This window comes from Molothrus aeneus, chromosome 6 (genome assembly GCF_037042795.1).
Source record: "Molothrus aeneus isolate 106 chromosome 6, BPBGC_Maene_1.0, whole genome shotgun sequence".
Taxonomy (NCBI): Eukaryota; Metazoa; Chordata; class Aves; order Passeriformes; family Icteridae; genus Molothrus; species Molothrus aeneus.
In genome coordinates, this window is record NC_089651.1 from 8,804,636 (window position 1) to 8,820,183 (window position 15,548).

The window sequence follows — 15,548 nt, forward strand, 5'->3', positions numbered from 1 at the left end:
CTTTAAAAAATGCCTTTGTTTTTATTTCATGAATACATTTAAACTGAATCTCTTCTAACTCATCACAGATTGGAATAGCAGCTCCAGTGGGCACCTTTGTGTCAACACCTTCAATCAATAAACTGGATTAACTGGCACAAAAAGATAGCATGGTGTCTGAACATTGGGTTGTTTTTTTTAATGGAAAAAATACTCCCACAAAATCAAAATTTCAAATATAAACATATTTACCCTTCTAAGCCCAACCACCCTGCAGATAAAACACACAGATAGGGTAAATAAGACTTGAGTGGTAAATATTTGTAGGGACAGAACAGTCAGTAGGGAGAGTTCTAGACCATTTCCAGAACCTAAACCATCCCTAAAAGGTGTATTTTCACATCTATTTTTATGTGTTTTCAGGTGTTACTTCCAAGAGAGAATATAGAGCTGTTAGGGAAAAATTATTTTTTTCAAACTAGATTTACTTTAGTGACCAGACAAATCATTAAAGATTATTTCATTTGATTTTTCCTTATCTATCACCAAGGATAAGAGGATATAAGGAAGATGCATTTATATTTTTCTAAGAAAATAGAAAAATACCCTTGGGAGGCCAAGAGCTTAAGTGTGGAACATCCTCACCATTCTCACCATTCCCCAGTTAAGAAGACTTGAAGCAGAGTGAAAGAATTAATATTTTGATGCAAACCTGCCACAATCCATGGAGGAGTTGAGGAATTTCCTAAGGGACAAGTTGAACTGAATGGCCACAGCCTGAGATGAAGCCTTAGGTACCACATTGCTCTTGTAAGTTTATTTACAAAGGATGCAGCATTGCTTCTCCCAGCTCCATTTTTGAGAGAAAGCAGCCATAAATATCCTCTGGAAAGCACAGTCCTGACTTTAAGAGTGTGATCCAAGCATGCCCATGGGATGAGGTCCCTGAGGGGGATGGCAGCCAGGAAAACCAAGCACGCCCCACCCTCGGGTGGGAGATAAGAGGAAAATTTCTCAGACAGAGGCAGCTCTGTACTTGCAGGGGAGCACAGCTCAGCACTTTGGGCTGAGGAGTAATAGCAGAACACACCTTCTGTGGGCAGCACCTGAGTAAAAAGGCATTTTAGGTGGCAAGCTGGAATAGTCATCTGTTTTTTTGGAGTTCAATGTAAATACAACCTCTGTTTCTGGCTGTCTCTTTCTTTATGGACAAACAAACTGCAATTTCCTTCAAGCCAGGCAACAAGTTGCCCTCCAAACAATCATTCAAGAGTTTTTAGGCAATAAAACTGAAGGAGTTTTTTTGCAGGGGTGGCTGGTAAGAGGAATCAGTGCCTAAGTGAATAATTTTACACTCAGGAAAAGAGGTGCTGGACTGAGATGCTGCCACACAGAGCAGGAGTTGTTCTCTCCATTTTTAAATCCTCTTCATCGGATTCCACCCAAAGCATCTTATCCCATTGCATCCCTAAATCTGGGGCCTGAGGGAAGAACAAAAAGATACAAAAGAACTTTTGATCTACCTGGAAAAGGGAAACCACTTCCAGCAGCATCTCAGCACCAAACTCCAGCAGCCAGGAGGATTCTGCAAAGCATCTCCCTCATTTCCTTGTCTCTTCAAGGTACTTTAGATGGCAAATATTGTCTTTCAGGGAATATTAAAATTCTCACCTGACCCCTTGGACTTTGTAATGCATGTTAGAATTTAACCAAGGTAAACCAGCTCCACTGTGAATAACCTTTATTAAAAAGATAAAGAAATTATTATCAACACAGAGCAGCCTGTTGAGACAAATAGAGACAGAAATGTTTTAATTAAAACCAGATTTGAAAAAGAATCAATAATAATGACATTCAAATAAGCAGAATTCTAATTAAACAGTACAAATGATCAGTTTAATTTATGAGACTGACACTACAAAGAACCCTTTTGATTCAGCTTTGTATTGATTTCACAGGATCAGCACAGCTTTCAAGTCTCACTGGTAAAAAAAGGAGGAGTTCTTAATATTTATATTACCTTCAGCCAGACAGCAATTTTAAAATGTCTTTATGTAGTACCATGAAATCCCTGCATTCATCTTAGGACATTATTATCCATTATGGATATCACCATAGTAACAAGCCCTGGATTTGGGAACACTTAATTGCTCTAGTTATTAGTTAGCAGGGATTTCCAAACTACATTTTAAACACTTTTTAACAATTACTTTTTTAAACAGGACCCCTTTCAAAGACATCTGTCAACCATTCTTATGATATATCCAGAACAGTGTTATTGGTACCTGCACCTACACATAAAAATATAAATAAAAAGAATGAGATGTTCTGGATGGAAAAAAAAAAAAAAGACAAAAAGAAAAACTGCAATCTCCTGCTTTGTTTGTTGGGCTTGATCTTGTTACCCAGAAGAGGGATGTTGGTGTCTGCAAATTGCAACACAAGTGAGCTGCTTTTAAATCTTCCACATCTTCCTCCTGTGGGTGATTTCTCCACTGAAAGTTCTGGGTGTGAAGGCAGAGGAGAGGAACCATGTGGCCTTTGCTTTTACGGGCAAATTATCTCTTTATTTGCCACTACAGGTTCTTGCCATGAAAACCTTTCTGGTTTTGGGTCAGTGACGTGGGTTCAGTACCACATGGGTTCTGCCAGTCCCATAATGGAATATATTTGCTCTAAGTGGCATTATGAAATGTCATTGAATCATAATTGCTTTTCAAAATCAGCAAGATAAAGCAGAGCTTCTTCTAAAACAGGCTTTGACTTCAATCTAAAATTCATGACCTATTCATAATTCTCTCATAAAACTAATTGTACTAAACCACCAAGAGGTAAACTTTTAGATAAAATGTAATATATATATATATAAAAGCAGGAGTACCCTAAATACCCTTGAAATCTGGACCTACTCCTCAGTGCTTTGTCTTCTCAGCCTGATTCAAAGCTGGTCGGCACCAGAAATCCAATCTGACAGCACAGTCAGCACTCAGTTAGAACCCAGACCTGTATTTATGCCTACAGATACCACATGCCATGCCAACTGTGTTCACACTGGCTACTGCAGGTGTCAGCAGCCCCCAGCTGATCTGCCTGCCCCTGCAATCCAGGAACAGAACCTGTTACAACCCTTAACAGTCACAGCAAGCTGACCAGAAGTGATGGGGACGTGCCCCAGAGGCTACCTTGTTCTTTGTACGTTTATTTGATCTGTTCAAGAAAATTAAAATTTTAAAAAATCCCTCTGGCCTAATGTTTCCTGACTTCCTGCACTTTTCCTGCATTTTTCACTGATCCACTGAGCCAAGAACACAAAGGAGACCTTAATACTGAAAGAGACTTGTGAGAAAGATGGAGAGTTTTTATCAGGACTTGTAAGGACAACAGTTTTGAATTGACAGAGGATAGGTGTAGATTGGATATTAGGAAGAAATTCTTTATTGTGAGGCACTGGAGCAGGTTTCCCAGGGAAGCTGTGGATGTCCCATTCCTGGAACTGTTCAAGGCCAAGGACAGGGCTTGGAGCAACCTGGTCTGGTGGAAAGTGTCCCTGCCCATGGCAGAGAGTGCAGCAAGATGATCTTTAAAGTCCCTTCCAACCCAAACCATTCCAGGATTCTATGACTCGGAGAAGAATTTCCTTTCAAACCTCTTCCATAAGCAAGGAACTGGCACTTCCAATAAAGTTAAACTGGTCAAGCTGATTCAGAGCTACTTCTCCCCAAGTTTAAAAGCCCATCTCTGAATTCAGAGATTGAGAGCAGGAAAAAACAGAGGTTCATGGTGGGGAACAAGGTAAAAATGTATCTTGAAGCCACTTTCCCATTTAATTCTTACTGAAATTAACTTTGCCCAGCTCCTGAGTTCCCATGCCTGAGGACATGCACAGGGATGTGTCCTGGCTTTTGGCAGCAGTTGTGTGGTGAAGGGATTCCCTTGGAGAGTTGCCAGTTTCTATCCATGCAGATATGCTTCCAGCCAGTGCTCCCCAGAATCCTTCAGGGAACTGCAGGAGCAGAAGGGAAAAATCACTTAGGAGGAGACAGAGTTCAAATTTGTGGAAGGCCAACTGTAGTTATAGAAATAAAAGGGAAAGAAATGGATTTTAAATTGCATGGACACCTCACAGCAAAGTCTGACTGCTGGCAATGAGCTGAAAGGGTTTAAGGAAGAGAAAAACAAGCTTTGAAGCTCTAAAACTTTAGAGAAGTCTAAATAAACTCTAGGTTTGATCTCGCCATGGACGTTGATTTGAAATGGCTGCCTGGGTGTCTCTTACCTGCCACCACAGAGCAAAATCATCTTGTTCATTGATACTTACTGCAAAATATCTACAAAGGCTGTCAGCAAAGTCTTGCTTTTGTACTCAATGCCATGCTTGTCACAGAGGCTTTTCACCAGGGGAGCCACTTTCCAGTAGTTGTGCCGAGGCATGGTGGGGAACAGGCTGCACAATGGGATGAGGGAGAGTTATTGCAAGGCTTGGCTTTCTCCCTCTTCAAAACACCCCCCTGCCCCAGATGATTCCCATTTTTTCTCCCAGGATGATACTCACTGATGCTCAATTTGGAAGTTCAGGTGCCCGGTGAACCAGTCATTGAACACAGACTGGTTCACATTGCAGGTTGCGTGGAGCTGGGAGGGAAAAAACCCAAAACCCCCAGATGATTTAGATTTTTTTTTCCTGCAAGTCCAACAATTGAACCCCCAGCAATCACTGCCCACCCTTATCTGGCATAAAAATCAAGGCAAAGTCAGGAATTACAGCCATCATTGCCCTGAGGAATTCAACACAATCTAGACTAGCCAGGCTGAGTTTTTCATCCTTGATAAAACAGGAAACTGCTGCAAACCCACTATGTGGGATTACACTGCTGGAGGCAGGATAGATGTGACCAAAGCTCTCTTTACATATTCTTTTTTATCAGGCAATTTTGTCAGATTTATCTGTACTAAACTTGAAGCCTGTAGGGTAAAAATCATGATATCCCACTTTGCTTCCCTTTACTTGGCTTAAAAAGGAAATTGGCTGTTATACCACCAGTACTTTTCTACAATAGGGAGGGGAAAAGGTTGTGAAAAATATGTTAAGGCCTTTCAGTGAAAAAACAGGATTTTTTAAATCTGGATTTCTTGTTTTCCAACTAAAATTTTAAATGGCTTGAATATAACAGAAAGGTTTATTTAATGAATGGAAGGGCAAACCTCATTAACAGTAAATCTAAGAGAATAACAACGTTGTCTTTGTTCTACAATTTAGACCAGCAGACCCAGTATTCCAGAAGAAAGGAGTTTCTCACCTGAGTGGACACCCAGTCCTTGTTCTTGTCATAATCAATGTCCATTGGGATGTGGTTCATCTGGGACACCCAAATAAACCAGCTACTCTCAAGGTACCTGGGCAGATAAACCCAGAAACTCTTGTCACATCTCTAATCCCATCCAAATTTAACACTAAAACACTTGGATATGGCTCTTCTTAAGTGAAAAAGCACTTTTGGAGTTTAAGAACCACTCAAGTTTTAGATGCAGATGTTCCTGAGCAGCCACCCCCCCCCCCCCCCCCCCCCCCAAAGTTAAACTGTTTCTTCTGGACTATTTAATTCTGAGAAAATCATAGTTTTAGTTTCCATTTCTTCCTTTTGAAGCTCAATATTAATTACAAATATTAATTATGGGGCTCTGGGTGTGCTCTGAGTTACCTGGATAGCCAGTAGTATATCATGAAGGTTTTAAATCCCATTAAAGGAACATACATGAGGCAAACTCGGATGTTGAAAGTCACAACCAATATCAGGTCCTGTAAAAAAAAAAAACAAACAAAAACCCCCAAACAAAACAGGATGAAAATCAGCCTTTGTTGATTAAATGCCTCCATTCCATCCTCTCCCTTTTTCTTGAACTGCAACTTAAAAAATGTTCTGATATGCAAATTTCTGATTTATCAGGAGTATCCTCCATTCTGCATGAGGTGGGTGTGTGCCTGAAATATTCCTACTTAACCATCAATAACTTCAGAAAACAGCCCTGCCATCACACTCTGAGTCTGAGAATTTCCTGGTAACTTTTATTTGTCTGCTAAAAGGCTAAAAAGCCTCTTCTAAACTATTTTCTCTTGCTGCAGCAAGCCTAGAATCAGCCTTCTCTATCCTTTTTTCTCTCTTACCCCCCAACCACCTGACCAATAGGAGGTGAAGGTGGATACAGTGACATTTTTGGAGTTTTCCAGACAGGGAAGCAGTGCTTACCAGCCACTTTTTCCTCTTGATTGCAAAGTAGATTGTTGACAGCTGGAAGAAGGGTATGAGGGCGAGTGGGGCCAACACTGAAGAACAGAAAAAGAGAGATATTTGTAATTTCACTGCATCATAAAAATGATTCTTCTTTCCAGTAGAAGAAAAATTGCTGTCCTTCACTCATATTAACCTCCACACACCCACATAATCTCTTCCTCTTTTCTTCTCATCACTTCTCCATTTCTTCCTCATCCCTGTATCTGTTTGATGCACCCCCATCTACATCTTATAACCCAAACAGACACTTAAGTGGTAATTCCTCCTCATGGGACCTTCTTTAACGTGAAGGAAGCTTCCTGGAGCTCTCACTTCAATGGGAATATCTTTTAAAACCCTTATTTTGTGGGAAAGGAGATGCACTCATGGTTTTAGGGGATACTCACAGATGAAATACTTGTGCTGGTAATTGTAAGGCATGAACTTCTTCTTCTGCTTTCCAAGCTGAAAAATGAAAAGATATTTAAATATTCACAAAAAGCACAATTAAGTTTATTTCTTCACCTTGTAATTTTTCACCAATTGCACAAAAAGTTTCTTAACATCACCCCAAACTTTTGTGAATATAATTCTTCAAAAGACAAAAAAATAAGGAGCTAAAGCAAACTACTTCTAGAACCTATCCATAGTGTGCCTAACACTGATCCTGCCAAAAAGCAGGAAGACATGATAACTGATTTTCTACATTTTCACTCCACCAAACCCACTGAAGCACAGCCAGCCTGCTCTGGATGTTCATGCTCCTACATGAGAGCTCTTTCCCAAAATCCCTGACAAAATCCAATGGTTTTCTATCAATAAGCATTTTGTATCTCCTATTGCAGGAATCTGTCTGGGACAGCAGAGCTGGAATTTTCCATTTGGCTTGGAGAGTTTCATCAGCAGGTAAAAGAGAGAGAGGCATTATTTTAAGAGGCTGGTGTATCTTGCAACGAGGCTGTTTCATCACTAAATGATGAGTAAAAGGAATTACAAGGAAAAGGCAAACGAGCCCTTGCCTATCCTGATGCTGTCAGAAACCATCATGGAAGCAGGGAGGATCTATTCATAGCTTCTCTTTTTTATGAAAGCCATAAAATTCAGGACTAGGAAACCCTTCACTGTGTTTGTGTTCGGTGCGCGGCAGCTCCACCGGCCCTGAAGGATTTGGGTGCCCAACAGCTCTGGCAGCCAGGAGGATCCAGAGGGAACATCTGACTCACTACCACTCTCTAATGCAAGTGGCTGACTCACCCCTGGAGCTGCCTTCAAGGTGCCTGCCCTTACTTAAGCACTGATTTTAAGCCATTGCTTCTCAGGAGTGGGTGCCCCAGCATTGCAATAACACAAGACTCTCAGATTTTGGAAAACTTCAGGAATTATCATAAAATCCTAGAATAGTCCAGGTTGGAAGGGACCTTAAAAACCACTTTGTTTCAAGGCACAATCTGGGTTGTTATTATTCTGTATTAGACACTTATCACACTCTAGCTTTCTGTGACTAAATCTGCTTTTGCAGACCTCCAGGGAGAGGGTCTTTCCCAGGCTGAAGAGCAGAGGGTGCATGTTGAGGTCAGGGTCCTTGCGGAAGCAGTTGGGCTTGGCGTGGTGCTGGTTGTGCAGGTGGTTCCACCAGCTGGCAGGCAGCCCCTGCGTGGGGAAAAGGGCAACACCAGGGATTCAAACTGGAGAAATATCAAGGATCCCATCTCTATTTACTGCAATTCCCTCACAGGAGACCTTGCCTGGATTTAGGGACACTCCCATCCATTGCTTAGTCCCGATCAGCCCCAGAGAACATTCCCACCACTACCTTCAGCATGTTTATCACCACAATCTGCAGGAGACGATTCCACCTGGGCTTCCTGAAGACAGAGCAGTGCCCCAGATCGTGCTGGAACCAGCCCATCTGGATCTGGGAGACAAAAGGATCACTGAGGAAAGAGAACTGCTTCATTGCAATAATTTCCCTTGTGAGTCTCTGTCTTCATAGTGTGAGTTTCATCCTCCTTCTGATGTGTCAGGAGACACTCATAGGGCTGGGAACTTCTACCCAGGCCACTGTCCACTAGAGCTGCTCAATTCCAGATATTAATCAGGAATATTACAGGGAAAGCAGTGAAGCATCACTGCAATTAACTTCACTGTCACAGCATGGAATTCTGCTGCTACCATCATGAATAATTAATTTCCAAGTAACCAGCCATAGCAAGTCTGTGGCTTCACTGCACTCCATATTTCCATGGAAATACAAGACTGTTCTTTGAGGGATATCTGTCTTAGCAGATATTAGGCAATTAAAACAGATTAATTAAATAAATTAGCTCATTTGCACCTGCTCCAGGGGGACCTGAGCAAACTTAAGCATTCAGTGCTAATAAGAAAATCTCATGTTCCTTCCTACGCCACACCCTTCAATTTCTCCCATCTAAGTGCCACAAATCCCTATTCCCTCCTTCCCTACACCCACACTGAAATGGATCCTTTACTTATATGGCTGAATTTACTAATCCAGCAGAAAAGTATTCAGGGCTAGAGGGGACTCATAAAGGACCAAAAAATACCAGAGCCATCTGACAGAAGAAACAGAGAGCCAAAAGTGCAGGTGAGAATGAAATATTCCTTCTTTTTGTTGGGTAAGTGATTAAATCAGCTCATCCCATCTTGTGAAAGAGCCAGTTCCACAAGAACCCCACCATCCCGAGGGAGCAGCCTGTCAGCAAAATGAGATCTGCTGCAGGCAACAAAAATTGTGACGTAGAACGTGCTTGTCATCTTCAGCCAGATAATGGGATCTAAGGAGAGGCAATGCCTGGGATGGGAGCATTCCATTAATCCTCTCCACCTGGAGGGGCCGAGGGCGTCTGCAGCATTGAGCACCCGTCAGCAGTTTACCTGGGCAGTGGTGAAGAACACCATGCCAACCAGGAAAGGCACCAGGGATACGCCAAAGTACCAGAGCACGAGCCAGGATGCAGCATCCAGCACCAGGAGGTGAAGGAAAATCAGGAAGAAGAAGAAGTAATTGGGCCTCAGAAGTCCCATCTTCTCAATGGTGCAGCGCAGCTCACGAAAATCCTCCAAGAGGGATTTCTGTGGGTAAAGTGAATGTTAATGCACTATTTACTTTGAAAATGTCACAGAGCAGAGCCAGGAACCCCAAAACAGCCACAGAAGTTGGAGATGTCTGTCAGTAGGGGCTCTGTGCCAAAACAAGCGTGAAGTCAACAGACTTTGCTTTGATTCTGAGACATCCCGTTGAGGAGAAGAGAGCAGGATTTGGAGCTCTGGAGCTCATTCCTTGCTCCCAGGGGTGGATTTAGTGATGCTGGGACAGTCATATTTCCATGCCTGCCTGTCACCACCCACAGCATCAGGCGTGCTCCCTCAGAGACCATTCCTGCTACCTCTCCTGTTTTCCTTCTCCTTCCATGCTGAACCCCCAGCCATTCCCACCACTGGAATCTAGGGCACTCACCTTTTTATTAGACTCAAAGCTGGGTTGATCAGGTGCCAGCTCCCCAATCAGCAGAGATTTCAGGTACTTTTTCACCAGGGTCTTGTCGTTGTGGAATGCCACAAAGGCATCCTGAGGAACACAAAGGGAGGGAGTGAGAGAGGGCGCATGACCGAACACCAGAGCTGAGCCTCTCATTCCCCGAGTCTGGATTATAACACAAAATCCTGCTCCCCTTGTCCATTTTTGTCTCTCCTGTCACTGTTTCCTATTGACTGGAGCTTGGCCCAAGGAAGCTGGAGGAGTTTCAAGCACCCAGATTTCATAAAAGCCCCTGGGCGAGGCTGGTAATAAACATGAAAGGGTTTGATGAAAAACCCTTTGCAGAGGGAAACCTGTTCCTTCATCTGCTTGTTTCAGCACAGTCTGTCCCTAGAAGGCTCCAGCCAGCAGCCCTGCCCTATGGACGAGACCCAGGAGCAGGGAATGAGGTGTGTCTCTGCCATGCTTGGGATGAGGCTTTGAAATCCTGTCTGTGCAACACTAAGGCCATACAAAAATAGATGCTGCAGCCTCATATTCAGCAGCACAAACTGGGTGTCTCTTACAATTCCCTCCTAATTTCTAGAACAGGTTGATGTTTTGGAGATGTGGGAACACTAATGATACAAAAGTGCCTGTCCAAGAACCATTTCAAAACACAGTTTCAAATAAAATATAAACAATGGAAAAAGGATGAGATTCCAGATAAATCAAAACTCTTCTTTAGCTCGTGTCCACAGTAGATTTTCCAGGAGAAAGGTAAAGAGGCTGGCCATACCCTTTTTTCTTCCAGAAAGAGCAGATAGAACAAAATCCTCATTTTGAACAGTCTGGTTTTGCTAATTTTGGCTCTGAAAATCAGCAGGGATGAGCACAACCCAAATATTCTGCACAGGTCTGGTCAGGATCAAATCCCTGGAAGAGGACAGAGGACTTCCTTGGAGCCTCTTGGCTGGAGACAGTCTCTCTCTGAGTACTGTAGTCTAGAAAAAGTCAGAACAGGGTGACTTTTTGAACATTTGAGCTTTTCTACAGACACCTAGTGACCCTTTGTCACAGTGACAAATGAACAACTCTGTCCAGACCAAGAGGACTGGGGAAATCTTTCCATCATAATTTTTTGCCCCTCATCCTCCAGGTCCTTATACATTTTTATATCCCTCTATCTTGCCAGGAATTCTGATTTAATCCATAAGTATCTATACTGCAGTTTGGAAACAGGAACCAGAATCCTTTCAAGCAGAAACTCCTATCCATGAGATCAGTATCACAGATTCTTATCACTGAAAGCCTGTTTTTTCTCCTCCCTGGTCTTAGGCCCTGATTAGCATCTTACTAGCTTTAATCTTAAGTCTAGAGATTAACTTTAAGAACTATCACCTACAACACACATAACTCACAACATTTGACATCAGTTAAATGCTCTGCAATGGTCTTGCCTTGTATTTTCAAAATAACCCCCACAGAGGAAGAAAATTCTCACTATGTATAGACTATTATGATCTCTAGAGCAGTCAAGAGTTGTTGGAAAAAAAAAATCCTGGATCCTGGTTTTAGGTAAAGTCCTGCACCAGTAGTTTTTTGAGACACCTTCTAGTCCTGCTTTTCTAGGTGGATTTCTTAGAATATATGGAGAAGCAGCATTTTAAAAGAAAAAGGATTATTAGGATTAGCAAGGGCAAGATAGAAAGTGTCGGTAGGATGCAAAACAAATCCACATCGAACCCACAATTTTGGCTACTTGTTGTGGTCCTGTCTTCAAAGGGATATAGAACACCTAGAGGTTTAAAAATACCTTTAAGATCAAGTAAAATCAGATTGTAATTATTGCTACAATAAAAGCAAGTAAGATCAAAGGTCATTTTTTAAATCCATTCACTGCGGTTAAAGCCCCTGGGTGTCTATAAGTACAATGATGTAAAGTGCAGGTCCTGGCAGGAGCTAGGAGGACATAGCTTGGGGACAAATCATTCCATGAATTCTGCATTCCTTGACTCCTTCTGTAAAAGTCCAGCGGCAGAAAGTCCAGGAGACAGCACCAGGATCCCAGGGATGGCCAATGCTCTGAAGGTCAGTGAACTTGGGAGAAACCAAACAAGACTCAAACCTCTCCTTTTGCTTCCTCTGAGATCACCAGGTATTTTTCTGCCCCAGTTTCAAGCAGAGTGCAAGGGATGAAATGTGAAAAGTAACTGATCTGGTCCATTTTGGGCTGGGAGTTAGAAGTGCTATCCCATTCCACACGCTGAAACATGAGGAATTAAGACAGGCTAAGCAACTTTCTTCAAGTCAGAAAGTCTTGTCGTGACAAGAATTAAATCTCCCACAAGTTTATGCCCATGTTTCCAATGCTCAGATTTCTGCCTATTCAGAAATTCAGCATCTCCTTTCAGCATAGTCTGGGAGATCTGCTTAGAATTTATTATTCCTGCCAAAAAGCACCAAATTATTTTAGATAAATCTAGATCAAAGATTTTTGCAGGAATCCTTGGAAGATCTGCGTTCAAATATATTTGTAGGACTTTTCCTTATGTCTTGCAGCCCAAGGTCATCATGCTGCTTTCTCAGTCCTCTCTCTGACCAAGCACAGTGATGACCACCACCAGACAGGATTCCCCACCACGTCCACCCTCCTCCGCTGCTTTCCCAGCTCTTACCGTGGCATCCTGCCCGGCGTAGTGGCTGATAACCCGGCTGCCCCCGGGATGTCTCTTGGAAAACTGGCTGACATCATAAACCTTCCTGTCGACCACCAGCCACTGCTCCCGGCCCTGCCCGCGGCCGTTGCGGATCCTGATCTCTTCCCAAGTGAAAAGCTGTGGAAAGGCTGGAACAGGTCCCGTCCCCTTCTCGCTGGGGCCAGTCTGTGGAGCCATCCGTGTTGGGATTCTCCAGTGCCAGCTCACTGTCCAGGCTGAGGGTGGCCCATCCTGGCCTGCCCGTTATACAGCCCCACTCCAAGCCACTCCCTGCGCTTCCAAGGGCTGGTTGGCTCTCCTCGCCCAAACACACCCATCCCAAGTTCCCTCCTCTTTCAGATGCTTGGACACGCCCGTGAGGAAAAGCTCTGCTCCTTCTTGTCCTTTCTGAGCTGCCTTTGCAAGGTCTGACTGCTCCACTGAACACAAACAGGAATAAAGATAGAAATCTGGGAAGACCACCTGTTACCTCTAAATGGCCTCATCACCACCCAAATCCTTCAGGTTGTTCTTGGTCTTTGAAATTTTCTTGACTCTGGCATACCAAATTAATGTGCCTTTCTTAACTAAAAAATTGATTAAAATACCACCAGATCAGAGTAAAGAAAGAATGCATTAAGAAAGCATTCTTTATTGCCAGTTAATTTGGCTTCTATATTGAAAAGAGTTGGTTTCAGAGTTTCCTGTATGTTCCTGAGGCCATGCAACCACCTAATTGTTCAAGTAATTCATTCATTCATGAGTCTATAACATTAAAATATTTTGTAGTAATAGCAGTAGTAATAATAGTGATAAAAATAAAAATAATAGTAATAATAATAGCAATAACTGTTAACACCAACTTTGGCTATAAATTCAGAAGCCTATGCTTAAAGGCAATGTTGACATAACTAACTTTATTTAAACACTACTCCTGCAGAAACCAGCCTAAGCATCTCTGATATTGTGAAGGTCTGCTGTGCAATAAAGAGGTAAAGAGTTCTCAGCTGTAATAAAATGCAGTGACAAGGCAATGCCAAGTTTCCTATGAACTCACATCAATTTTGCAGAAATATTTAAGCAATTTAAATCAAATATTGCCCTACTTGAGATCTAGCAGTATCTTAATCCTGGTTGTTTTATTTTTAATCCAAAATTCCAAGCCTTGGGTGCTTTTGAGGAAGGTACAAGCAGCAGGCAGACATGGTACAGTCTGGAGTGGTACAGATGGGGTATTTCCATCATACTCCTCTGTAATGCAATACTGAGTAAAATCCTGACTTTTCCCCCTTGCCCCAAACATTCTATTTATGTTTCTGAATTTCTTAGGCCTAAAACCCCAGATGTGGCCTGCAGTGACACCCAGTCCCTGCCTGAAGCTGGGCAGCTGCAGGTCTCAATGATCTCTCATGACAACGAGCTTCCCAGACAATTCACACTCTGGGATTCCAGGAAACTGCTTGTTGCGTGAGCTCCCAGTTCTGAGAAGGACTGAAAACACTCAGGTGAAGCTGCAGACTTCAGGCAGGACAGAGAGATAAAGAAAGATAAAGGCAGATAAAAAAGCCAAACTACTTTCTTGACCAAGGCACTTCAGCAGTGAGGCGTTTTCCCTGTCTCCCAAGCACAGAGTGGGCAGTTTTCTGGCTGACACAGAACTCCAAATTATGCAAGTCTAATTCTTCAAATCATGTAGCATCTTGCAAATTAATCAGTCAAGCCCCAAACTGCCATTTAAAACTGTCTGACGTGTGGCAATTGGTGAACCACCCAAAGTAAAAGAGAAATGTGACTACTGCTATTCATTGGACAGTGATAAAAGAATGGGAGGAATAATTTCTATCCTGCTGTCACATTGTATTTTGTAACTCTTTATCTTGCTCTAAATAAAAGCAGAGAGTGTCCACGCTAATGATGTGCTCATGATCTATGTACATGTGCAGAGTCTTACCTAAATCAATGTTCAGTACTTGAGGTGGTGGCAATAAAATATGCAACACTTTGCGCAATTTCCTGCAGATGTGGGGTTTTGTGCACATGTGAAAATATCAAGTTACTCCATAGCTGGCTGAAAGTACAAAAAACCCTTCCCATGGCCCTATATTCAGACTTGTACATGTAGCAGCTACTTGAAAAGGAGGAGATAAAAATGTGGGGTTTGGTTTCGGTCCTCGAGGAGATGCAGGATAAAGAGCCAGGAATGTATTGGAGTGAACAAATAAGGGATGTCTCTGTTTATACCCACAGTCAGCAGCTGTGACTTTCACTGTTAACACTGTGGGTGCCAGCATGCACCAAACTGGTGGAATTAAGTTTGGGAACTCTAAGATGATTGTCCTCTGTATTTACAGTGTGTATAAATATTTATAGTCCAAATTTATTTAGCATCAGATCCCAACCAAGAGGGGCCTGTAACACCCACTGATATTCTGTTAAATTAAAATCCCTTCCCAATGTGAAAGCAGAAGCTGCCTCTGTCTATATAATCCAGGTTACCAAACTGATTCCAAAAGCTCAGACAGTGAAAGGCATGGTCCTGCTCACCCAGAACAACGATTAAGAAACCTGTTAAAGTGAATTTACACCACACTCGGTGTTCTGCAACCGCTGCCCACGCACCTGCCAAAAAGCGTGTCCTACGTTCCCGGGAGCTGGTACACGTGCATGGGGCTGCTCCACAGCCCTGCTCCCATGACTCAGAGCCTCCTTGCACCAGCTCTTGACAGTTTCCCAGATTTCCAGAAGGACACTACGTGACTGCTCAGCTGGCAGTTGCTGCCTCAGCCCTTTTATTGTCTGGCACGTAAATGTTTGCAGCTTACACTTAATCCACTGGAGATAGATAAATAAATAAATAAATAAATAAATAAATAAATAAATAAATCTGGTACTGAGATACCCCAGAACATTTGGAAGTGGTTGACAATCTTAGAGGTTTTTCCAGCAAGAATTAATGATTCTTGTTTCTAAGAAAATCCTCTTTTCCAGAGAGGATCTTTAGGTTCTGAGTAATACTATCTTACTTTTTTACAGGGTTTTCATGGAACCTTGCAATTGGGAACACCTCCCAAGTGGGGCTCCCAGGCAAAACTGGGTGCAGAATCTCTACTTTATGAAGTGTAG

General features: G+C 42.6%; 1 protein-coding gene across 1 annotated transcript; it reads right to left on the minus strand.

The window, feature by feature from the left end:
• Positions 1-3,868: 3,868 nt before the first annotated feature.
• On the minus strand, positions 3,869-12,623 carry LOC136557773 (acyl-CoA (8-3)-desaturase-like). Its single transcript, XM_066551911.1, has 12 exons — positions 12,405-12,623; positions 9,727-9,837; positions 9,144-9,341; positions 8,062-8,163; positions 7,770-7,898; positions 6,656-6,713; positions 6,225-6,301; positions 5,679-5,776; positions 5,277-5,373; positions 4,532-4,611; positions 4,298-4,423; positions 3,869-3,982 (listed from the first exon to the last, which is right to left on the minus strand). The coding sequence occupies exons 1-12, from the start codon at positions 12,621-12,623 to the stop codon at positions 3,931-3,933; spliced, it is 1,347 nt and encodes a 448-aa protein (XP_066408008.1). The 3' UTR covers positions 3,869-3,930.
• Between the last annotated feature and the right edge of the window lie 2,925 nt (positions 12,624-15,548).